This window comes from Anastrepha ludens, chromosome 4, assembly GCF_028408465.1.
Source record: "Anastrepha ludens isolate Willacy chromosome 4, idAnaLude1.1, whole genome shotgun sequence".
Lineage (NCBI taxonomy): Eukaryota > Metazoa > Arthropoda > Insecta > Diptera > Tephritidae > Anastrepha > Anastrepha ludens.
The window spans coordinates 29,380,649-29,406,272 of NC_071500.1; the positions used below are offsets into that span (position 1 = coordinate 29,380,649).

The 25,624-nt window shown below is 37.4% G+C and overlaps 1 protein-coding gene across 1 annotated transcript in view; it reads right to left on the reverse strand.

Moving 5' to 3' along the window:
- Positions 1-20,982: 20,982 nt before the first annotated feature.
- LOC128861240 (uncharacterized) overlaps positions 20,983-25,624 on the reverse strand; it is a 78,416-nt gene continuing 73,774 nt past the window's right edge. Inside the window, exons 27-28 of the mRNA XM_054099218.1 lie at positions 25,466-25,555; positions 20,983-21,129 (exon numbers count right to left, since the gene is read on the reverse strand). Coding sequence (XP_053955193.1) covers positions 21,034-21,129; positions 25,466-25,555 — 186 coding nt within the window. The 3' untranslated portion in view covers positions 20,983-21,033. The remainder of the gene's footprint in view (positions 21,130-25,465; positions 25,556-25,624) is intronic.

Consider the following 25,624-nt stretch of genomic DNA (forward strand, 5'->3'; position numbering starts at 1 on the left):
CTATTTTGCATTTTATTGGTGTATGCATATAAATTAACATATTGCTGGCACACGAAAGTATGTACAGTGGCGGTAAAAAAATAGTAGTGCTTACAACAGTATTCAACAATATAAAAATTCTTTAGACGTTTCTTAATGTTTCATAATTGGATTAATGTTAACCCTCCGTTTGACACCCAGGTCTGGCCAGACCTTTTTCGACTTTAGACGCGAATTTAACATACTTCTATTATAGCCAACGACTTGAGCTTCTAGGTAGCTGCTTAAAATTTAATTTTCTATCGATTTATGAATATATCCTTTTAAAAAGCGTCCTCGAACAGGACGAAAAAAAGGATTTAAAAAGTTGCTTCTATTATGGCTAACGACTTGAGCTTCTAGGTAGCTGCTTAAAATTTAATTTTCTATCGATTTATGAATATATCCTTTTAAAAAGCGTCCTCGAACAGGACGGAAAAAAGGATTTAAAAAGTTGTCCCTTCGGTTGGGCACCTCTTTCTTTAAAAGCGTATGAAATGGAAAGGAAACAAGATTTTTTATTTTTGTTTTGCATATTTCACTTTTTGATGCATTGTTAAAAAACAAAAAAATATGCTCTATCCATGCGAGGTCTGTTCAAAAAGTTTACGAACATTTAAAAAGATTTTAGAACCCAATCGAAATGATAAACCAAATCCCTTTCTTTATATGCCAACCGTGGAAGTGAATTACTTATGATTTATAAAACTTAACGTCTATTTTATGACAAAATCGATAAGAAACTGTTTCAAAGTAGGAGTTTTAGCTTTCAAATGATTCCAAAATATCCAAGTTACAGAACTTTCGATTTTTGGCCACCTGTGCATTTTTGTCTGATTTTACAAGCTATAACTCCAATTGACTATGAGTTAGTTTTACTCCAAAGCCAGCCCAAGTTAAATTTTCCTGAAATATACACGGAAATAAAACAAGGCGACGCGCTTTCCACATTTTTATTTAATCTCCTTCTTCACTATGCCATAAAAAATGAAGTGAAGTTTGGAAACCTTTTTAGTCGCTCAGGAATAACAATCGCGTGGCAAGTGGCAAGGAAGAAAAGATATTGATAAGTCCTGAAAACATCCAAATAGGGGCATTAACCTTTGAAGGTGTTCAACACTTCGAATATTTGGGAGTGTTAATAAAAGATGACAACAGTAGTTACGACACCAACCAACCAAAAATGGCAGCAAACAAAGCATATTACGCCCACACAAAATTGCTGAAGTCTAAACTGCTCAGACGTGAATGTAAACTCCGCCTCTGCCAGTCAATAACACTACCGGTGCTGTCCTACGGCTGCGAGTGCTGGACATTGACAAGCAAAAACGAAAGTAGCTTAGGAGTTTTCGAACGAAAAGTACTCCGAAGGGTGTTTGGCCCCATACGCTGCAACGATGGAACGTACCGAATACGCTACAACGATGAGTTGCTAAACTTATGCCAGGGAGAAGACGTCGTGAAATACATTAAATCCCAAAGGCTTCGATGGTTAGGGCGCACTGTGCGCATGGAAGACAGCCGCCCCCAAAAATCTTTTTTATCAACGAATTGTCTAATAACGCGAGCCCGAGGACGTCCAAGGTTAACCTGGCTTGACCAAGCCATAGCCGACCTGAAAAAGCTACGAGTTAGGAGCTGGAGATCTGTTGCTATGAACCATGCAGATTGGAAGAGGATTGTGGATGAAGCTAAAGCTCACGCTGCGCTGTAATCGCTACCTGATGATGATGATGCTGATACACGGAAATTTAGCACTTTCATACTTGTTTTTTTTTTTTTTGGTTACTTATACTTATAAATTAAGTTATCGTTGCTACTTTCCGTCATCCGATTTTACTTTTACTTGTTATTATCCAGAAACACATTGGAATTTTTAATGCATTTTATTTTTTCCCCTACTTCTTTTTTTCAATTTAGTAAAATTTACGGAAATTCCGCAAAATTAGATAATATTTACACTTATTTGCTATTTCAGTTGTTCTCCAAGTGCCATACAATTATTTTCACTGCGACTGTTAGTGTTAATATATTTGTGTGCTTACATTGTTAAATGAGTAAGTGGACATATGGCCGCCAACTTTTATATTTTTGACAATGTCACTATTGAGAAGAAATAATTGAAAATGTAGATTATGATTAAGTAGCATGTCGTAAATTTCAAAACAACGCCCCCTTTTGAAATGGGTTGAAGTTTAATCGATAAGGCTTCGCAATTCATAACAACTATAGCCTACTGCAAGCGCGCGATCCGTATCATTTTCGGAAGAGGGTTTTCTAAACAAAAACTAATAATAATACAAAAAAATTATTACTTTAATGAAAACAAATTAAATCTAAATGACAATTAAACAAAAATAAAAAGATTTTAAAAGCATGAAAACAAGAAAAACTGTAATTTGATTACCACTCGTTGCTAGTCTTCAGTAAATTTTGAAATCGTTCAAACTTTCCACCATAGGAGTTTGAGTCTCCATAGGTATAGGTATAAGCATAAAAGTATTGCCCTTTCAATCTCTCTTGTGACGTCATAGTTTTAAATACACTTCCACTCACTCAATTAAGGCGAAATATTCTCCATTTGCTTTTGTGCCAAATTTTCTTTCGGAGGTGTCAAAAATCAAAACTGTTGTTGTGCCGATAATTTAATTGTTTTCTAAGAAAAGTGAGTGCTAAAAAAATGCACTTCTCTCGTTGGTGCTTTTAAACTAAAACTTCCACAAGTGATAATTTAGGGTTCACTTAATTCAGGCCGCAGAGGAAAATCTTAAGATATAAAGACGTTTTGCTTGTAAAGTTGTATTTATTTTATTTATGAACGTGCATAATTCTTCTTCGAACTTAAAAGGCAACTTATCAGCGATGGCTCCCTTCGGCCAGCCTACAGAGAGGTGGCGAAGCAAGTAAAAAAAATCAGCCAGAAATGATAGCAGAAAGTTCGTTGAAGACCTTGCTAGCGATGCCGGAGCGGCAGCAGGAGTAAACAACATGAGACAGCTGTACAGCATAGTTGGCCGCCTAACCAACCAGCGGAGTAACAGCAACCAGCCGATCAGAGATCTGAATGATGCTTTGCTGACTTCCAATGATGGCCAGATCCGCAGATGGAAGGAACACTTTGAAGCTAATTCCTCTTAGCAGTATACCTAGCTTCGAAGTGGGCAGCACAGCAACAACCAGCAATAAAATAGCAACAACCTGCCCCAGCCTAGCGGAAATTAAGGATGCGATTAAGAAGCTGAAGCTGAACAAAGCGGCGGGGAAAGATGGCTCCGACTGGAGCAATGAAAAGCTGCCTCCGTCCTGGACAAACGTTATCATAGTGAAGCTGTCCAAGAAAGGCGACCTGCGTGACTGCGGCAACTGGCGAGGAATAACCCTACTTAACACCATCTACCAAATTGTTGCCGTAATCATACAAAGCAGGCTCATAGATATCAAATGCTCCTTAAGAGACGAGCAAGCTGGTTTTCGCCCTCACCGACCAAGCCAACACACTTCGGATTATAGTAGAATAATCAGCTGAGTGGCGCTCCCCGCTTTACATGCTGTTAGTCGACTTTAAGAAAGCGTTCAACACTATCAAACGAGACTCAATATAGCTGGCACTGAGTAGAAATGGAGTTCCCGCCGAGATAATCCGCCTCATCCGTCTCCTAACGGACACCTCTCATAAACGGACAATATTTTTAGTACTAAAAAATTCTTAAGGGTTTTTGAGAATTAGTCCCTCTTGAGAAAACAACCCTCTCATAACAGGACGCAGACATTTTAATTCCCCATAACCGGACAGCGAACAACATTGGTTTTACGTTTACTCTCTACCATATTCATACACCGGTTGCTTATTTAATAACACTTGTATGTATAGAAGGGAATCCCCTAAATACCAAGAACTTGTTTTTAATGAGTCTGCTAAAGCCCAAAGGTCTTAATATTGATAAACTATGCAACGAGTGGTTTGTGAAGGCACGAAATAAAAGCATTCCTTTGTCAGGCACTCTTATAAGGAGCAAAGCTAAAGAAATTTCAGAGATTCATAATTACGACGATTTCGGTGCATCATCCGTCAAGACGATGTCAAAAGTTTTACCAAAAACGTACCATATTTGATTGAAAGATATGATTCGCGAAACATTTATAATGCACATGAGACTGGCTGGTTTTTCCCAACATTACCCGATAAAACCTTCGCACTAAAAGGTGAAAAATGCATAGGTGCAAAAAGGGCTGGACCTTTGCAGATGACACCCTTTTAATAGTCAGCGCCAAAACTGTAAAAGAACTGCAATTTTACACTAACGTTGCTCTGCGCCTAATATATATAATTGGGGAGACAATGTGAAGTTAACTTTTAGCGACACCAAGACATATGCTTTGGCATTTAAAAGTAATGCTGAACAAGCTGAACTATTTTTAAATCTAAATTAAGTACCTGGATGTAGTAGTAGACGATCGACTGAGATTTACCAACCATGGTAAGTACGTTGCCGAAAAAGTTCAACGAGTATATAAAAACGTATGCCGATATGTTAGACCCACTTGGGATGTACATGCCGAAAACGTTATGAGTATCTATAAACAAATTGTGAAGCCAACTATAACTTACGCTGCAAGTATATGGGGCAAAGCCATAGGGTTTAATTGTATTCGCCGTCTTCTCCGCTCGTTCCAAAGAAATTTCGCTATACGAGCAATCAGAGGCTTTCACACAGTTTCGGCTAATTCGGCTCAGGATTCACGTCGCTGCAACTTAAAGTGTCAAATCATCTGGAATATATGATGAAACATTAGCAGTTATGCTTGAGCAACGTACTGCACTAAAAAATTAACTACATCCTTCCGAGCGTCAGTCTATACGTTTTGATAGTATAGCATCAATATTATCGATGCAAATGCGACCCATATCTATACCGATGAAAGCAAGTTTAAACAGGCCTTTGCTGATCAGTATTTTTCGTTCATCAACAAGGTGACGACTGGACGTTATGTAAATTTACAAGTAATTTACATGACATATGTACTGTCTTCCAGGCTGAAGCTTTAGCAATTGACGCTGCACTGAAGTGGGCTTGGAAAGTATTCTTCTTATTATTATTTTATTATAAATTACAAAGTATTATTAAAATTCAAATGAAATGATATTGTCCTTCCGCTGATGTCGAAATCCAGCTTTCGCGCCATCTCTTTGGTGGTCTTCTAGGTCCGCGCTTACCATATGGTATATAGTCCCTCGCTATTTGGATAATTCTGTCGTCACTAGCTCTAGAAACGTGATCATTCCAAGCTCGTCTTCTTGTTCTTATAAACTTCACTACGTCTTTAACGCTGTTTTGTTTTTGCGCTTTCAGCTCGTGCCTGAGCTCCATAGGTCAGGATTGGTCTTATTACAGTCTTGTATATACGCGTCTTGCTTTCAGTGGTCATATATTTGCTCACCATACAACATCCCTAATGCAACCTGCAATACGTGCGCCCTGCATACATCTCTCTTTGACTTCCTTAATAATGTCGCGGTTACTGGATATTTCTATCCCCAGGTATTTAAATTTCATAACTTGCTCTATCATCGTCCTTCCTATTTCAATTTTGCATCTGATCGCATTCTTGGCAACTACTAAACTTTTTGTTTTTTCTCTAGAGACCTCCATATTAAACTGTTTGGCTGTAACTACAAACTTATGTAGTAATCTATGCAAATTGTCTTCGGAGTCCGCAATTAATATGGCATCATCTGCATAACATAAAATTGGTATGCTCATGTTATTAAGACGATACCCATCTAATGAATTGACTTCTTTTATTATTTGGTCCATTATTGTATTGAAGAGAATTGGGCTCAGCGAGTCTCCTTGTCGTGTTCCGCTTGCACATGGAACTTCGTTGATATATTTTATGGTACACCTTGTTTGGCCAAGTTGTTCAAAACATCTTGCATTTGACTTCGGTGCATTGAATTAAATTGACTTTTCCACTATCTGTTGAATGATATATATTGCATCTACAGTGGATGTATTTACTCGAAAACCTTGTTGTTCCTCCTGTGTGTCCAAGTACGAGTTTAGTTTGCCCAATAATGTCTTTGAGACTAGTTTTTGCGTTGATAGAAGCAATGATATAGCTCGATTATTTTGTGGATCTTTTTTGTCACCTTTTTTAAATATGGGTATCGTAATGCTGGTTTTCCATCCTTGCGAGATTTCACCGGTTTTAATTACAATATTGAATAAATTTGTTATTTTCTGGTGTAATTTTTTACAGCCATATTTAAGCATTTCATTTGTTATAAGATCTTCACCTGGTGGCTTTCTATTTTTTATCTTAATGATAGCATCATTAACTTCATCTATATTAACCTGTGTACGGGACGCATTTGTAGTTTGTGGCATACTTACAGGTATATGCACGCCAGGTGCGTCGTAATATATTGTAGTTGATGAAAGTAGTTGGTCCACTCGGCATTTCTAATAGGATTAATTTTTACTGTTTCTTGTATTTCCATTTTTCTATTACGAAGCAGTCTCCACATCTCTTTTATCTATAGAAATCGCGTAGTTTCGTCTTCAAAAGATTTCGTGTTATATTTTTCTATTCTCATTGGTTTTGCTTTTGGAGAAAATTTGAAATTCAAACGAATTTTGGGTAGTGCCAGTTTGTAGTCACTGTTAATATGGGCTGAGTTCAGCGTTCGACTTTCTAAAATATGGCATGGCATAAAATGCCTACTTGATATTACATATTCAATCATAGATTGTTGTCCTTGTGCGTTGCCAAAAGTGTATTTGTATTTAAAATCGTGGGGAAAGAATGTGTTATTTATTCTAAAAATATTTTGAGAGCAGAAATTTACTAAGAGCTCTCCATTTTCGTTTATTATATTTTCATTGAAGCGTTGCTTGATTCTCGGTATAGGTTCATCACCGACTCGCGCATTCAGATCTCCTAATATTAGTACTTGGGATTGCATTTTTCTAATTTCGTTTTGCAAATTAATATAAAATTTCTCCCTAGTATCCTTGGACTTGGACATGTCTGGAGCATATGCACTGAAAATATTTAATTTTGTATTACTAAGTTGCAGCTTTAGATGTATGATACTTTCATTAACATAATTTATATCTTCAACAAGTTTTTCGTATTTACTGTGAACTAAAATTCCTACTCCGGCTTTTGCGCGCTCTTCTTTTTTAACACCACTATAATACAGAACATAATTGTCAACTTTCATTGATCCTTTTCCTTTGCGTTTAGTTTCGGAGATACGACATATATCTATGTTGTGTTGTTTTATTTCAATTATTATTTCTTGGTCTTTAGCAGTCCAAGATTTTATTTATATCCTCGTAGCTATTCTTATTGTTTCTCTAGTCTTTAATCGTTTGTTCCTATTTCGTTGCTGTGTCGTCATCGTTGATTCCTTTTTGTATCCGAGGCTTTGTGTGGTTCTATGAGCAATTTCTTCATATTAGTAGGAATTCAAAATGGAAAAACTAGTCATATATAGCGACAGTTACTCTTGTTTGGAAGCTATCCAAATCGGAGCAATCCCAGTCCCTTAATTGAATCAATTCATCAGCCACTGCACCTTCTTCGCCGGGGACACAGAATTGACTTTTACTGGGTTAAATCACAACTCGGTATTGAAGGAAACGAGCAAATGAGCAGGAAACGAGGAAATGAGCAGGCAAAAGAATCTGCAAATCAAGAGATCGATTTAGTATAAACTGCATTTCTTTTAAGCTATGCTATACGGCAAGTACGTCTTAAAACATTCAAGTCACGGCAGCAGGAGTATACCGAGGATACCACTGGCTCCATTACAAAGACTTTCTTCCCAATTCTTGAAGATACTCAACTATACCGACAACTCTTTGGGATATCATTCGAATTGACACAGCTCTTTACTGGCCATGGTTTCGATAAGGCATAAAGCGATTCAAAATCATTGACGAAGACTGGTGCCCGTGTGACCGACACACTGCCCACGCTTTCACGGTATAACTTATCAAACTTCTTGTATCCAATCGCAGGCATTTTATTTCAGTTGGCTTTGTTAAATTAAAATAATTAATTGAAAAATATTTGTAATCTGTCTGAATAAAAATACTTGCACTAAAATATGATACAAATGAAACCTAATTGAAATAATAAACTACTCGAAACGCAGTTAAGCGCGTAGAGACAAAGGAAAAAAACCTATGATGGCGATTTCGTAAAAAGTTCAACAATCTCGGCGCAAGCCACGCTTGAGCTGATGTTATCCCCAAAACATGATGTAAATGTCGATGCCAATCCGTGTCTAGCAGCCATAATTCTCTTTATGTTTTCATCAGTGTCACGGATGGTCAGAATGATGCAAATCAGCAAACACGCACACAGACTACATGTCTAACCGTTACCTAAATATTTTACTTACTTGTACACATACATACAAACCTTCAAACACATTAAAGGCAGGCGTGTCACGTCTGTCAACTGCATATCAAAAATTTGCGTTAAATACGAACTGAAGCAACCAGAAGTTTTTACTACGTCGCTTCAAAATTGTTCGCTTCCACCGCTTAAGCTCTCGCTTCATAGTATCATATTTCCGCTTTGCTTTTGCAAACATTTCATATTAAACGCAAAATATTAATATATATTAAAGAGCAAGCGACATTGTTGACAGCGTTTCACTATTCTTCAGATTTTCGTTGTTACGCCATATTATGGCACCGATCCCACCGACAATGTGGCAGTCGGTCATTGTGCTGTGGCCGCCAATAAATGTCAACGCAACAGACGCGCACGCAAAATTTATTACCATAAATGGCGTAAAATGACTGAGGTGAAGCGTGCTGAGCCAGGACAGAAAGGAGCAGCGTGAATCGAAAATGGCGGTAAAACATAAAAGTAACAAATGCGGATTGTGTAATAATAGCACCCCAGCGACAACTCATTAGCGTGACAACGCAGTGTGATAAAGGCAATTCAAAATGTGTAAAATGCTGTCAAAATAATTTTCTTCAAATGCTAATCAACCCTTAACGAAGGACAGTGAATTGGGGGGAAAAAAGCGCGGAAGATTGCTGAAAAACTTGTTGACACTTTGCCTTGGTAACTATTGAAACGAATGCCTATTGATTTTAAATATATAAATTATATACGTAAGTACACTTACATATAATATAATACATACATATACATATGTACATATGCATGTGAGTAGTCTTTTAAGTAGGATAATGACGCTAAACTAAAGTATGGCTACAAGGCTTAATGACCGAAATCTAAGTGCGTACTTTGTAGGGATGTCAATTCCGGCATCCTGGTGCTTCTCAGATCCCGACAAGCTCGAGGTTTGTTTGTATTAGTCACGGCAACTAAAACCAACGGATTGAAAGAATAAAAACTTGTTTATTACGAATTTTGTTCTAAATAAAAGTTGGCTTTAATTCACTCATATAATTTTATTTTGAAATTTCACTTGTTTTAAAAAATGTATGTATGTCCCAAGGTGAATGTCCCGAAATCCCGCGATCAAAATTTTACGCTAATATTGACATCTCTCGTACTTAATACATAAGTTTATGTTTAACGTATAGGGCGTTTTTAGGAGGTAATTTTTTTAAATCTTTGTTCACTCTGCTCTGGAGCATAGGGTCACTGCATGACTCTACTATCGTACACTGTTCTGGGCTGTTGTTTGTGCACCGTCCCATGTGAATTCGGCATCTGGTAGTTCGCTCAACATCGGCCTTCGCCAAGTGATCTTTGGCCGACCGCGATCTCTGCTCCCTTGCGATTTCCAGTCCAGTGCCATTCTCGTGATGCTATTTGGTGGTTTTCTAAGCGTGTTTCCTATACATCACCACTTTCTACGTTTGATTTGCCATCGGATGGGCTCCTCATTCTTTGATCCCCACAGTGCGTCGTTGCTGATGGTGTCCGGCCAGAATATTCTACAGATGAGATTTTTTTATTTTTTTTATTTTACATTGCGACTAGTTACAAAGAAAAATTTTATTAACTAACGAGCAATTTGTTTAGAATTTAGAAAATAAAGTATATACCACAATTAACGCTAAGGTATGGTTAGTACATTAAGTCTTTGGGCTTTCTGCGTTTCAGTCTTCTTCTCCAATTAGCTGGATTAGCGAGAATAGTGGCCTCCGTATTGGCGTGGTTTTTTAACCTTTCATCATGGGCTTTTGCTATATTTTTTATCGTGTCTGCCACCGAGTCAATATTTAGGTCGCGTTCAAGATCGGACAGATGAGATGACAAAGAATGTAGTCTCTATATGATGGTGTTGGAGGCCAGCCATGTTTCATTTCCGTCCAACATTACTGACTTCACACATGAGCTGAATATTGTCCGTTTAGTGGGCCAGGAGATGTGCGAACTCGCCCCCACTGTATGCATTCGCCCAAACGCCGTACTCGCTTTGTTTACCCTGCAGTTGACATTTTCATCTGCTCCGCCGTCTGTGCAGCCAAGGTAGCAGAAGCTTTTGACACATTTCACCGGACACCCGTCATCCATTATAGGTCTTGCTTTGTTGTCGTTGACTCTCATAGCCTTCGTCTTGGTGCTTTTGGTCACCAGTCGGACAGTGCGTGCCAGCGTGACTAGTTTGTCCGCCTTCGCTTGCATGTCAGTGAGTTTGTGGGAGAGAAGCAGACGTCATTGGCGAAGTCCTTGTCCTCAAGATGTCTGGTGAAACTCCATACGATGCCTTTTTTGTGCAGGGTCAAATGAGGGGTGACAGAGGACAACCTTGCCTTACGCCTGCGTTGGTGGTGAATGGGTCGCTTATGCTGCCGTTGTGAAGCACTGCTAGTTCGGAGATAATACAAAACAGAAATATTGTTTGAATACATTTTTTTATTATAATCTGATAGATAATTTCATGGCATTTATTTTTTTCATATTATATCCGGCATATGTCTGCCGCAACTAAGAGTTGCATGGTCCGTTTGATCAGCACAATTTTTGACTACTTTTTTGACTACTAAAGTCTGTTAATTGATTGTTATGCGACACTTGCGAAAGAAAATTCGTCGAAACAAAGCCAAATTTCACAAGCCTATCGCCGTGAACGAATTTCTGGCCAAAAACTGAACAAAATCATCGAACAACCATATTCCCCTTAAATGGCGCCGACTGACTTTTCTATTTCAAAAGCTGAATTTACTACTCCCAGGCACACGTTTTCAGTCGTTAGAAGACATTAAAGAGACCAGAACTCATGGCCATATCAGAAACTGTGTTTCAAAATTTATTTGATGATGAATTATTCATTGACATAAGTGTATAAGTATATTATTTCTACATGGATTATACCTCTTCCTCACCTCTACAGATCTTACACAAATCGTTACGAGGGGCTCCGAACTTAGGGCCATATAGCCTCAAGTTCCGTTAATGTTCCCGTGAGTCCCATATAATAATTTGTCATAGCTATCTCTTCCGACTATTGGACTAAATGATCTTATGAAAACAGAAAACTTAGCAAAGCCCTCGTAATCTACACTGCTTCGTCATTTTCCGAAAGGCTTCCATGTGTCGGGGCATAGTACAGATGGACGCTGTGCTATAGAAGAGATTCTTGATTAATTTTTCTAAATCAAAATTCAGTCAGCACAGCTTCCTTCCTCATTGATGATACCGCCAGTGAAGAGCCCATAAGCCTTAAGAAGGGTTTTGATTGTCGGTGCCCATTGTGCCTACCAACTTTGCCGCCTTGTCAATTGTACCTTTAAATATGATAGCGTAATACGGTTTCAATAACATTTTAAGCAACTTCACTGAGAATTTGTGTGCTTTTCTATAAAAAATCTTCTCCAAATAACTTTCGAAGCCACCCCGTGGTTGTCCTGAGCGCTTTATTTTTCACATAAGAATTTTTTGTATTGAACAAGAACTCACAGGCTGACGCTGTTAAGTTTAAGATTGTTCGGCGCATTGCATAGCTTCTTGCAGTTTCTATGGTCGGTGAAAGGACGTATGTAATTATATTAATGCTCGAGTCAAAACGAAAACACAATAAAGTCATGCAATTGCTTTAGCAATAATGAAAACAAATGGCTATTAGTTTTAATTGCTCTTGAAATGTGCATTTTTCTTATTATTGTTTTACACTGCTTTATTTCGCGATGTCGTAAATTTTATATTTGCCACATAGCATCTCAAAATGTTAAGTCTTCTCGGATGTTATTTGCTCACTGAAAATATATCTTTTTAGTTACAAGACGTTGATGCAATTAATTGATTTAATTCGCGACGTTTTGTACCCACTTCGCATCGACTTTTACGTTACTTCCATCGCTGCTCAAAATGCAATCAGGTTAAAGGTGGCTTTGCTTCTGGAGGCAATGTCTCAAGGGACATGGTAGCATTTTTAGGCACTAAACACGTAATTTCTCTGAACTTCGTACAGATCTCTCTATCCGCAAACTACAGTTTGAGGGTCGTGCCAGAGCAATCTTTCCAAGTAGGCAGGATTGAAACGAGGGCAAAATCTGTACCGAAGCTGTTACAGCTGTCTTCACTGACGACCCCAAGACAGAGTCGGGTGTCGGAGTAGATTTAGAGAAACTAATCAGCCAATTTATCTATTTTCTTATAACAGCTGAATACTGCTAATGTTTTACAGGCAGAAGTCTTTGCCAACCTGCAGGCATGCAAAATGCTTAGGGAACGTAAGAGCGAGGGAGATATTAACATTTCTTCCGGTAGTCAAGCCGCAATCAAGGCTCTGACGACGCCATAGTGCAGATCCAAACTAGTCAACTCCTGTAAGAAGGAGATCAGATTTTTTGTGGGTGCAGCTAACATTTCTCTGATCTGGACATAGGAACATAGAGGATAATGAAATTGCTGATGAGCTTACAGCAAAGGGGTCGACTGAATGGGTCTCAGAGATCTCTTACCCGATCCTCGGCATCCCCCTAACTATTGTTAAAGGGGGAATTACACAACTTATTTCTCAGGAAAGCGCAAAACATATGGAGCTTCACTCCTTCGTGTGCTATTTCGAAAACCCTTTGGCCTTAATACAATAGGAGGCAAACTTGTCTATACATTCCCAGGTTGCCAGTTAGACGATGAATGGTGCTCCTTTCTGCGGCATCCTGGGGCAGTGCGCCAACCTAAGTCCCATCAATCTTCTCCATTACATCAAAAGCTCTGGTTGGCTGTAGATATCTGCCTGTTTACTTCAACCATTGCACAATTAAAAGGGTTTAGTGGGGAAGAAGTTTTCTCAATCCCTTGCTGAAATTTGCAATAAAGAGAGCTGGAGAAAGTGAGAAAAATGTGACTTTCTTATGAAATAATATAGTTAAAAACACTTTATTAACTGTAACGATAGCAGCGCTCAATAGATCTGTTGTTGTGTTTTTTAAGAACCCGGTGGAGGAGTCGCCGCTGAGACTAAAAGATACAGAACAAATCATGGAACGGTCATTCTCCCCATTAATATATGAAGACTACGTAATTACTCTGGTTAATTTCAAAAACGTGATTTTAAAACAAGTTGAATTAAGGAAAAGACTTCATTTCACTGTAAAGCTTACAGTCTCTTCCCATACATTTCTAAATTGATTGCAGAAGTCTCAAAGCCACTGATTATACTAGCAACTTGTGGTACATAAAGCAGACGAGTTAACAAATTTTAAACCGTACATTAATGTTTTCATTGGCAGCTAAACAACAAGGGATATAAAGATCAATTCGCTTTATGACTTTGAATTTTTTTGTCAAATGTCAATGTCAAAACGTAATTTCAGACATGCGTTTTTATCGTGAAAGTTCAGGAGCGAGCATGGATTGGAAATTAAAAAAAATTGATACCGGAATTTTGACCCGTTGGTTGAGCCGTTAAAGTCAGAAGCAACAATCGTCCCACCAGACAGGAGTGGATGAATTCGAGTTTACAGATTGAGACGAGTTCATAAAATGTAAGGCAGCGCCAAGTACCGAAAATATTACAGTCGTCAGTGCTTCAGTCCACTATACACTTACAAAATCAAATGAACGCAAGAAGTGAAACCTCTTTATTATTCAGACTTCTGCCTTTGGCCGCTATTGAAAAACCCTATGCATGAGGCTAGAGGAAACAACAAATTACGTTCACATGTAACAAGCGAATGTGGAAACTGAAACGTGAAAAGAATTTTCTTTTCTTCACTTGGTTATGAAAACATAGCTTCAAAGAAAATTCTCAATGAATACTTGAAGTGGACAAAAGAGTAAAGCAACCAAATAACACAAATGTTTAATAAATATATGTATGTGTATGTATTAATATTCTGTGGTAACAAAGATTCTGCAATGGCAAGCTGTTCAATAAGTTTTGCGATTCGATAAGAAAAATACAATTTTATGGTTTGAAATGCACTTTATTGTTCAGTATAGTCTGCCTGAACATCAAAGCACTTGTTCGAAAGAGATTCCAATTTATGAACTCCATCCCTGAGGGGAGAATCTGGAAGTGCTGAAAAATACGCTTCTACAGCTGCTTTGACCTGATTATTTGATGAAAAACTCTATTCACGCATGAAGTTTTTTACGTCTGGATACAGATAGAAGTTACTAGGGGCCAAGTTTAATGAATTTGGTGGATGCTCCAACCATTCGAACTTTAATTCTTGGATTTTAGCCATTGTGAAAATGTTCTTGTGATCAGGGGGACTGTCCTGATGGACGACAATTTTTTTCTTTTGCTAACTGGGTTTTTTCTCACGAACTTTTTTCCTTCAGCTGGTCTAAAAAGTTACAATAATCTTCAGAAATTATTATTTTACAATTTTGGAAGTAATCCACAAAATAAAATTCCTTTCGCATCACAAAAAAGCTGATGCTAACACCTTCTTGCCTTCTTGACCGATTTCTGTACACGAATTCGCTTCGGAGCCGAAAAACCAGGTTCACACCACTATTTAGGTTTTTGTTTTGACTTAGTATCCTGGTGATGGACCCAAGTCTCATGCATCTGTGATGAATCGATGCACAAGATCCACTTTAGCCTTTCGAAATCGCTCTAAATGTTACTGAGAAAGTCGCATTGGACAGGTCGCATTGTTCCATTGTTAGCGAATGCGGCGCCCATTAGGCATAAAGGTTCCTAAAATCTATTACTTCAGTCAAAATATTGCTTACACTGCCCAATGAGATGCCTGGAACTCTTACTAAATTTCTTTCAGTCTCTCGAAAATTTTCCAATACGATATCCTGTATTTTTTCTACAATTTCTGGTGTTGTTGCTGTTTTTGAACGTCCTTGCCGTGGATCGCCTTCAAGGCTTGTACGAACACATTTCAAATCAGCAACCCATCTTTCTACTGTACTAATTGGTGGCGAAATGCCATTATACTACACTGTCAACATTCGTTCATAAATTTTCGTTGCCTTAAAACTAAAACTAAAAAACATAAAAATTGAATCACTGCACGAAACTTGATTTTCCCCATTGCAGAAAATACTGTGACACATCGATACTAATTGGGTTGCAAGCAGAGAATGAATGAACAGATTGTAATGAAACATCCCATGCATGCAAATTACGAGTTTACCAAAACAAACAAAAAAATTGACTAGTAGCAACGCCCTCTCTTAACGAACCGCAAAATTTAATGAGCAACCTAGTATGTTTATATATGGCATATAATAACGGAAATAATTTATGTTACGCACAATTCACATAATCCAAAATCTTTAATGAACAAATTTAAAATGTGGTATACATTTTAGCACTGAATTAAAATTTAAATATTAAATCCAATGGCTAGCGCTTACAGAATGAACTGACATGCATAAATTAGTCACTAATGAACTGCCTATTTTAATAAAGTCAGAAAAGCAAAAGTTCGCCGGAATTTCACAGTCAGTAAACAATTTGAAAATGTTTGCAAAATTTCCAAGTATTGGTTTTAGCAATGCATCCATTCCGATGCACCAACACAAAATTGCCTTGAATGTTAATTAGTTGATATGGCCACAAAAGTATTTTGCAATCTTAAATTTCTAGCACTCAAAATGCAAATTTCACGAAGGTAATTGAAATTTTATGTACGAAGAAAACAAGCTATCTCTGTAACAGCAGAGCAATAACAGTAACAGCAAGCAACAGCCATGTGGCACACTACAAGTGAACTGTAATTGATGGCATACACGCAATAATTTATAGAAGTCGAGCATAATGTGAGTGCCACATTGAAAATTCATCAGTTTTGATAGGAGGTTCCTAACGGCCATACTGTCATGTATTTTAGAGCTTTGCTACACGTAAACTATGGCAAAATTTGCATAATTAAAAACAAACAAAAAAATGTTCATTAAGAAAAGAAAATTGGGGGCACTTAACTGATTATAATTACCGCATTAATTGGTAACAAAAAAATGCAGCTGGACCAAATGAGTAAAGCGATAAGGTGCTAATTTGTAGAAAACAAAATGTTAAGTAGATATTTAAAAACAAAATTCACGACTGTGAGCCCAATGACATCAAAAAAATTTTTTTAGAATTCCAAGAATAAATTATAATTATTGCCCTTTTACAAAAATTATATTATATTAGTTTGGGAAAAAAGAAATACATTATTTTTGCGATAAAATTTTGCCCCAATATTTCATGGTCGATCTTTAGCTACTGGAAGATGCTATGACTACTAACATGCCGGTCAATTTTGATTATATCTGTGATTTCATCGGCATTTTCTTTATCATTAAAAATGCCAGAACGAAGTGGACGAAACCTAAATTGCACGTAATCAGCTGTAACAGTATCAGCACCATCAACACTGGCTTGCATTTTCGCCTTTATCAAAGAAAGACTGTAAAATGTACCGAGTTTTCTCTTTGCTGACTTCCATTGTTAGCACCCTGTAACTCACAACTGAATGGAACAAACAAAAACAGCAATCAAATTTATTTAGTGTAAAATATCGCCTTGACAACGAGCATAAACTTTGAAATTGCGAGATATGGATCACTACAACCATCTACCGAGAAAATAATAGATTTTTCCCCCCAAACTAATATTATCATATCGTCCAATAAAGAGCAAATAGAGTACAAATGGATATACTCATTGTAATCGATACCTAGAAACTGTAATGCTCAATTGAATACGCATACACATGTAAAAATGTGTGTAAAGTTCAATTCCTATCAAAAAACGAAGTAGAGCATAGAGGAGATAGCTGGAAATATTCCGCTTGATTAACACTTCCTGTTTGATTTTATCGCCGATCAAGCACAAACATTTTTATAATTGATTGAGAGATGATAAGACGAGCAGTCCTACTCGCAAACAAGAGAAATTTTAACAAAACTGACTAGCATTCTTGCCAATGTGGCAGGCAATTTAAGTACTTTTAATATTCCAAGAACAAAATATGCTCTAGATTTCACAGAAACCCAAAATAAAGATGTAGAGGCAAAGCGTTTAAGTAAAGTGGAAGCTAAAAACATAAAATTGTAAAAACATGTGCAAGTGCATTGGGCAACGCGTCGTATGAGTAATATTGGGGCCATAAACTAATTTCACTTCAAAGCAATCCAAGAGAAGAGGAGGGATATTTTTAGTGGAATCACCACACACGTAGTAGTGACGGTTACTATATATATGGTATTGTTAACCCAACCTCACCGCCAAAAAATAAAAGTTGAAAAAAAAAGTTGAATTTTAATACTAGAGCAGAATACGTAAAGTGGGCATGGATGAAGTTGACGTACCTTTTAGTTGCTAAACAATTTGCAATATTATGCTTTCTGGTAGTGAGAACCTCTAAGTTGTCTGGGGGTCGATGCCCCTTTATCAAAAATTCCCAGAATAACCGCCAGGTGATGCTCTAAGTCAACTGATTTGAGTTCTCTTTTTTTTTTTTTGATAGGTTGCTACATCTGTGTTTAACGTTCCTACCAAAATTTGATCGTCATGGCTTGGCATTTTTAAAAGTTACGCCGTCTTGAGCAGATCTACCTCTGCACGTGTTTTCGAGTTTTTACAGTTAAAAAAAGGGATTTGAGTTTCCAACAGCGAGTTTGTATCAAACTTTGCGTTCAAAATGGATTCAATGGTGCGCAAACCTCAGAAATGTTGGGAAACCGGTAATGATAATCTAAAGAAAACAGCAGCTTACGAGTGGCAAAGTCAGGCTTCAAAGTTGATCATCAGTCCATCGATCATTCGGATGACGAACGTAGTAGCAGGCTGTCGACATCGAGAACTGATGAAAACATCAATAAAGTGAAAGAAAAGTTCATCAATAACCGCAAATTAATCTTCACAGAGCTGGCAGAGGGCTTGCGTATTGCTTATTGATCCATTCCGAGTGGAGTTAATGAATTGTGTTTGCGCCGTGTTGCTGCAAAGTTGGTCGTTGGTCGCAAAAGACCTGAATTTCATGCAAAAAAGGGACGGTGGAGGCTGAATCCGACACAAAATTCATCAAACGTGTCGTTAGTGGATACGAGACGTGGGTTTATAACAATTGACGACACGCAATCCAGATATCAGCCGAGTGACTGAAGAGTTATATATATATATATATATATATATATATATATATTCGTACACGGTATTGTACACCATGAAATTTAGTGCAGCACCAGAAGGAGGGCGTTGGTGTATGCTGTTCAAGAAGCGATGAACTTTGTTGTAGAAACGAGATGGAGAGGCAGATCTGTATGTGTCTGCAGGGACAATGAAGCTGCGCTCATGGCCTTACACAGGCCTCCAGCCACTCCAAGGATAATTGAGTCCTCTAAATCTAGGCTGAACCATATCGGTAGATATTATATCCTGATGCTAACATGGATCCCAGGACATGTGGGTATCGCAGGTAACGAGATCTCTGACTCTTTAGGTAGAATGAGCTCTGAGGCCAACTTCTTTGGCTCGGACTCCGGTATGCCACTCCTTTTTGCAGAACCACGGTTAGCAGAGGGATTACTTCAACCCACAAGCGAGCTGGGAGGCTGAGAGAGACTGCAGATGGACAAACTGGTGTTACCTGTCATGTCTGACCGACTGTCGCAGATCCTCATGTCATTAAGCAGAAGGGACTGCATGCAGCTGGTTATACTGACGACAGGCCACTTTCTATGGACGAAGCACATGAAAAAGGTAGATGCTCTCTGCCCAGCATTTGAGAAGGAGGATGAGACGGCGAGCGACTTTCTGTGCGTCTGGTCGGCCTTGGCCGGTTCAGAAGCAAACACGACTTCTTGATACCACAAGATCTACTCAGATTTCTTCAAAGGTCGGGGAGATTTAAAGGAAATTAAGAAAAAAGAACCCAATACAAAGGATTTGTATTGTTGTCTGAGTCCTGTACTTACTAGTTATTCCGACAAAAAACCCCCACCAGAAGGTCGGATAGTTAATAAGGACTTTCATTTGAGCGTTAAGAGACATCTACCTGAAGCAATTCGCTGCTAAAATGAAAAAGATTTGTGGGAAAACCACTCGTGAATTTTGCACCATAATAGCATATCTTCGCAATTTGGTATTATTCATTATGCGTAAATTTTTAATCACAAACGAAACGCATACCATCCAACAGCCATCGGTTTCACCGGATATGGCTCCGTGCGATTTTTTTCTGCTTGATCGAGTCAAAAAACACTACGAGGAACGCAGACGAAAGGAATTAGCGGGAAAAATCGAAGACGGCTCTGATGGTTATACTGAAACCAGAGTTTCCGAAATGTTTCGTGAGCTGCTGCAGTTTATGGGGAGCACTTTGAAGGCGACAATATAACTTTTGAGCAATAAACTTGTATTTTGAATTTTCTAAGTATATTTCGAAAACTTTTTGATCAAGGTGGGGCTTTGCCAATACCGCATTATCGTTTAATTATTTACTTAGAATAGCAATATAATATAATATTTTAATTGTAATATCAGGTAAAGATAATTTGTACTTGACAACAATTTTAAAATAATTTTGTGCTCGTATTTCTTCTAAAAGTACCCCATATTAACATTCCGAACATAAAACTATCAAACTTTCCACTAAAACTTGGGTGGAAAGACGTTCGGTTAATGGTCGGTATTATTACAGCACACAACCCATTGGGTCAGCATATGACCACCATTGGAATGATTGAGGACCCAATGCGCCTGTCGCGGTTGGAAGAGGCGGATAGCACTGAGCACTTTCTCTGTGGGTGTCCTGCCTTTGCTAAAGCACGGCTACGAGTTTTTGGTGGCGATGTCGTGAGAAGGAGTAATATTCGTTCTCTAAAACTGTAGGATATTTACAGATTTGCCAAAGAATCTGGAAAGTTCTCACAGGACTAACTACCTCTGTCATTGTCTCTATTCTTTCCTATCTCTTTCTCTAATACTTTTCTCCTACCCTCCTTTACTATTCACCCTCTTTCCAGAGCTCTAAATACAATGGACTTTTTAGCCTGAGTGTTTTAGGAGCCACCAAGTCTCTTGGCGCTCTTTGGCTCGACCAATCCAAATTTCGTTTCACTCCATATTAACCGCGTTTTTATTTTTATTTTGAGCCGAAAGCTCGTGCTTCGAAAAGCACGTTCACTCCACAGCTCTTATTTCCTGTGCATCACTGATCAGTTTTGTACTTTGAATCCACCATTTCATTTGCGGGCTGCTGCACAAAAGAAGGCACACGGAATTAATTTCACTGATAACACCGTGCAACAAATATCAACTTCTTTTGTTATTCTGAAGTTTTTCATTGCATCATCGATTTAATTTTTAAGTGGCTGATCGTAAAAAAAAAACTCATTATAAATTACATACTTTACCTATTATTTTCTGACATGATTTAGAGTATTTAAAATGGATTTTCTATTTATTTCAGAACAATAATGCATTATAGTTTATTATAAATCACGTGATTACCATATATTATATGTACGCATGTTTGGTATATATCTATATACTTTATTTTTATTTTTATATTAATATTTTTTTAAATCATGCACTGCTCTCATTCATTTGGTATCCTTTCATATCCCTATGATTATATTTTTTTCTCGCTCCGGAAATCATCAAACATTGCGGGATGTACAAAAATCTGTAACCACATCCTTATCCTCCACCTGATCGATTAGCACCAATTCGTACACAATAATAGTGCCAGCCATCTGATGAGTACAAGGAAATATATATATGTACATATATTTGGTTTAAAACTTCATTACATATATATACATATACATATATACGTTAGATGCATTCTCTTGCTAAAGTATTTCAGATCCTCCATTCATGCAATTTGTGGAAAAACATCAAGACGCGCACCACAAATTACATAGAGTAGGAGCTCGGCCAAATAACCAACAAAAGGGTATGAGAAATCAATTATTTTTATTTTCTATTTTGCACAAATGGATTAAAACTGTTTCATGGTCGATCTTTAGTTACTGGGTGATGCTGCGACAACTAACATAGCGGTCAATTTCGATTAATTCTGTGATTTTATCGGCATTTTCTGTTACATCAAAAATGGCTGAACGCAATCGAAATTGCACGTAATCAGCTGTCATAGTATCAGCACCATAAACACCAGTAGAGGTCTGGCTTACATTTTCGCCTTTATCAAAGAAAGACTGTAAAATGTACCGAGTTTTCTCTTTGTTTCCTTCTATTACAACACCCTGTAACTCACAACTGTGGAACAAACAAACAACAGCAAACGACTTTGTTTAGTGTGAAATGTCACCGTGACAACGAGCATAAATTAAAATTTTTTGATCGACATTTTATTGTCATGTACCGAGAAAATAATGGATGTATTTTTCCCTAAGCTAATATGCAAGTATTTTAGATCGTACCTCCGGCAACAAAACTCGAAAATAGGACGCTAAAAATCAAACAAAATTTAAAAAACTGGCGGCCGCCGTAGCCGAATGGGTTGGTGCGTGACTAATATTCGGAATTCAGAGAGAGAACGTATGTTCGAATCTCGGCGAAACACCAAAATGAAGAAAAACATTTTTCAAATAGCGGTCGCCCCTCGACAGGCAATGGCAAAGCTCCGAGAGGATTTCTGCCGTGAAAAAGCGCCTCATAAAAATATCTTCCGTTCGAAGTCGGCTAGCCACTGTAGGTCCCTCCATTTGTGGAACAACATCAAGGCACACGATACAAATAGGCGGAGGAGCTCGGCCAAACACCCAAATAGGGTGTACGCGCCAATTATATATAAACCAAAACGGCTTAAATATGTAATCAATTTGGTACTTTTTTCACAAAATTTCGAGTTCATGTGCCAGGATTGTCCAGATAGTAGTACGTTCTGAAGAACTAGAATGCTTAACATTTTAGGGAATTCAACATAATTTTCAAAAATGTGAACAAATTTTAAATCGAATTATATTTGAACTAAGAAATTAGGTTGAATAGAATCAGGTTGATATACTTTAAGGGGGTATTCTAGTGGAAAATTTTGAAAAAATCTAAATTTTTTGTTTACATCTTTTCAAAGGTTAGACATTTAAGAATAAGTGATTAAAAGGATATTTAAATTCCTATTATTTCATGAGTTATCGCCTTTTTGGTGGCATAGCATCAGTTCCGATCCGACCGCTTCAACTCAACAAAAGACAGTAAGCGTTTTTCTTTGAATGCGTTTTTCTCAAAACTACTTTTTTAGGATATCTCGAGATCTAATAGACCGATTTACTTCAAATTTGTGGAGGATATTTTTTAAACTTCATCGGATGGTCCTAGTTCAAAACAATAACTTTTCATTTAGTATTAAAAAAAAATCGGAAATGTTGAAAAAATATACAAAAAATTTTTTTTTTCAATCAGCCGCCACATTGTAAATCAATGATTTTTCTAACTTGGCAAAACTCATTTGATAGCGGCATCTATAATAACTAAGAATCCATTGGATTTTTATTTTTGAGATCACCCCGAGGGTGGGAATCACGCACGCCGAGACACCCTCTTCTTTTTGGATCCCCTACTTTGACTGCGCATAATTTTGTCAATTTTAATTTTTGTTTTTTTGGTTAGTTTTTAATGTAATAATTAATCATCAATAAACAAGTGATAAAAAAATGGGTAGAAAACAACCGTGTGAAATACATGCCCCTACACTATAATACCGCTTTATGTGTGTAGTCATTTTAAGGGGAGCCTCTTATCAGTGGCTTCAAAAAAAGGTGTTTCTTCTCAGTTTTTTTTCGAGGCGAAAAAAGCGACACACAGGATTAATCTTTTGCATTTATTTGAAGGCATGATTGAAGAGTAATGAAAATTTTTTTAACATAAATAAAAAAAAGCAAAATGGCGGACATATGAGGGATCTCGCACAGCTTCTTGTTGCGGGCTAGTAAAACGGCGTGTACGATTGCGGTCGTAGTTTTCACCTGAAACACAAAAGAAAAATATTGTCTTTCACAGAAGGACTACTTTTGTATAAAAATATGAAAAAGTGAACACAGAATTAATCATTGAAAAAAGTGCTTTTTTTCGCTTTTTTCAAAAAAGGTGTTAAATAACATTAAAAAATTATTTATTTTGTTTTTTGTAATTTGTTAGTTAATTAGTTGCGCATTTTAATTACCTTATTATCTTTATATAGATTATCGGTTTGAAACGATAACTTTCGTCGTTTTTTTTTTTTAATCTTACACGCCATTTTCAAAACCATGGTTTTGAGAAAACGTGTTTCAAAGTTTTCAGAAGGTAGACAGTATACTCACGCGAGGAACCGTACACAAGCCTGTAACTCCGAAATCACTTTGAATTCCGCGATAAAATTTTGAGAGCATATTCTCCTATAATATATCTATCGATTTCAGTAAAAAACAAATAGATTTTTTGAAGCCGACTGATAAGAGGCCCCCCTTAACGATGTCGATATCGAAAATTGTTTGTGGCGCTCCTCTATTACATGAAACCATATCTGTTTCCCATCTGTTTTCGTGTGGTTACTTTTTCATTAAAACTAGTTACAAGATTTACTGAAATACTTTAGCAAAATATATTGGGCACATAGTGCATCTAATACATAAAAAATTATATAAGAATGGTTACAAAAATCATATGCCATTCAAATGCTTAGGAAATAAAACGTGAGATTGGAAGGCTGAGATTTTTCACAAATACTTTTGCTACTAAAATTAAAACTCAACCGGGACTTAAAGAAAAGTTTGCAGGAAACTGAAGTGAACTGAGTGTCTCTAAACTCGTAAGATACTCAGAAGAACCAAAAAGCAATTTTTATTTTGCGGATGAACTGATGCCAAATGAAATGAAACTACTAACCGGAGGTTCTTCTTCGAGTCATATACATATACACAAAGAATGTATTACTTAAAATTCTAATAGTCAAGAGTGACGAGGGTAGTATTATTATCAGACCCCGATTTCTTGTAATTAACTTGAACTGAGATGCATGAGTTAACCTACGGCTTACTAAATTCCGATCCACAGTGGTAAATTATACATATATATAATTGGCGGGTACACCCTTTTTGGGTGTTTGGCCGAGCTCCTCCTCCTACTTGTGGTATGCGTCTTGATGTTGTTCTACAAATGGAGGGGCCTACAGTTTTAAGCCGACTCCGAACGGCATATATTTTTTATGAGGAGCTTTTTCATGCCAGAAATACACTCGGAGGTTTGCCATTGCCTGCGGAGGGGCGACCGCTATTAGAAAAATGTTTTTTTTTATTAATTTTGCTTTCACCGAGATTCGAACCAACGTTCTATCTGTAAATTCCGAAAATTAACTCCCAAAAATAATGTAAAAAATTGGGATCAATTTTTCGGCGTTTATTCTGCGTTTGCAAAAATTACAAGTCTTAGGATAGGGTGATAAATTTCGCACCACCTAGTATAATTATTATGAAACCATTATTTTTCATTTCGCTCCTTTTCAGCCAAAACCTGAAGGATTACAACTTAACTCAAAAAATGAAAAGACAAGCAGTTATCATCGCTATTTGTGCAAAACGCACAAAAAGTGCGCCCATTCATTCGTTCATATAGTTCGCCGAGAATTGGAAGCATCAAGCGGCGATGCAGAATCTGTTGCTAAACGCACAAAACATGAGGAACTTTTTGACACGAACCGATCTGCGGAGTTTATTCAAGACGAGGAAGCGAGCATTGACAAGGGCCCTTCAAAACCACTGAGAGCCCTTGCGAGGGAGCTTAATGCTTCTGAGGGTTTTATTAATCGAGTTGGCCATACAGATCTATGATATAGAGCCTTTATTTTTTTATGAGGAGCTTCTTCATGGCTTGGAGGTTTGCCATTGTCTGCTGAGGGGCAATCCAGTGTCACCTTTTCTATAATTTGGTGTTTCATGCACGGAGATTCGAGCCCGTGCACTTCCAACCCATTCGGCTACGGCGACCGCCACTATAGGTATAATAAATAAATATAAATAATTGGCGCGTGCACTTTTGTTAGGTGTTTGGCCGAGCTAATACAAGAATATACAAATTTGTCGCACTTACCCCAAATATGAGTCGACGCGTCAGAAAGAAAAAATTCTTACCACTAAAAGCAATCAAATCGTGTATGATGATTTCATTTAAACGTTTGAGCTATAAAAATATAAAAAATACATTTCACAAATAGTACATACATATATAAGTGCATAGGTATGTATATGT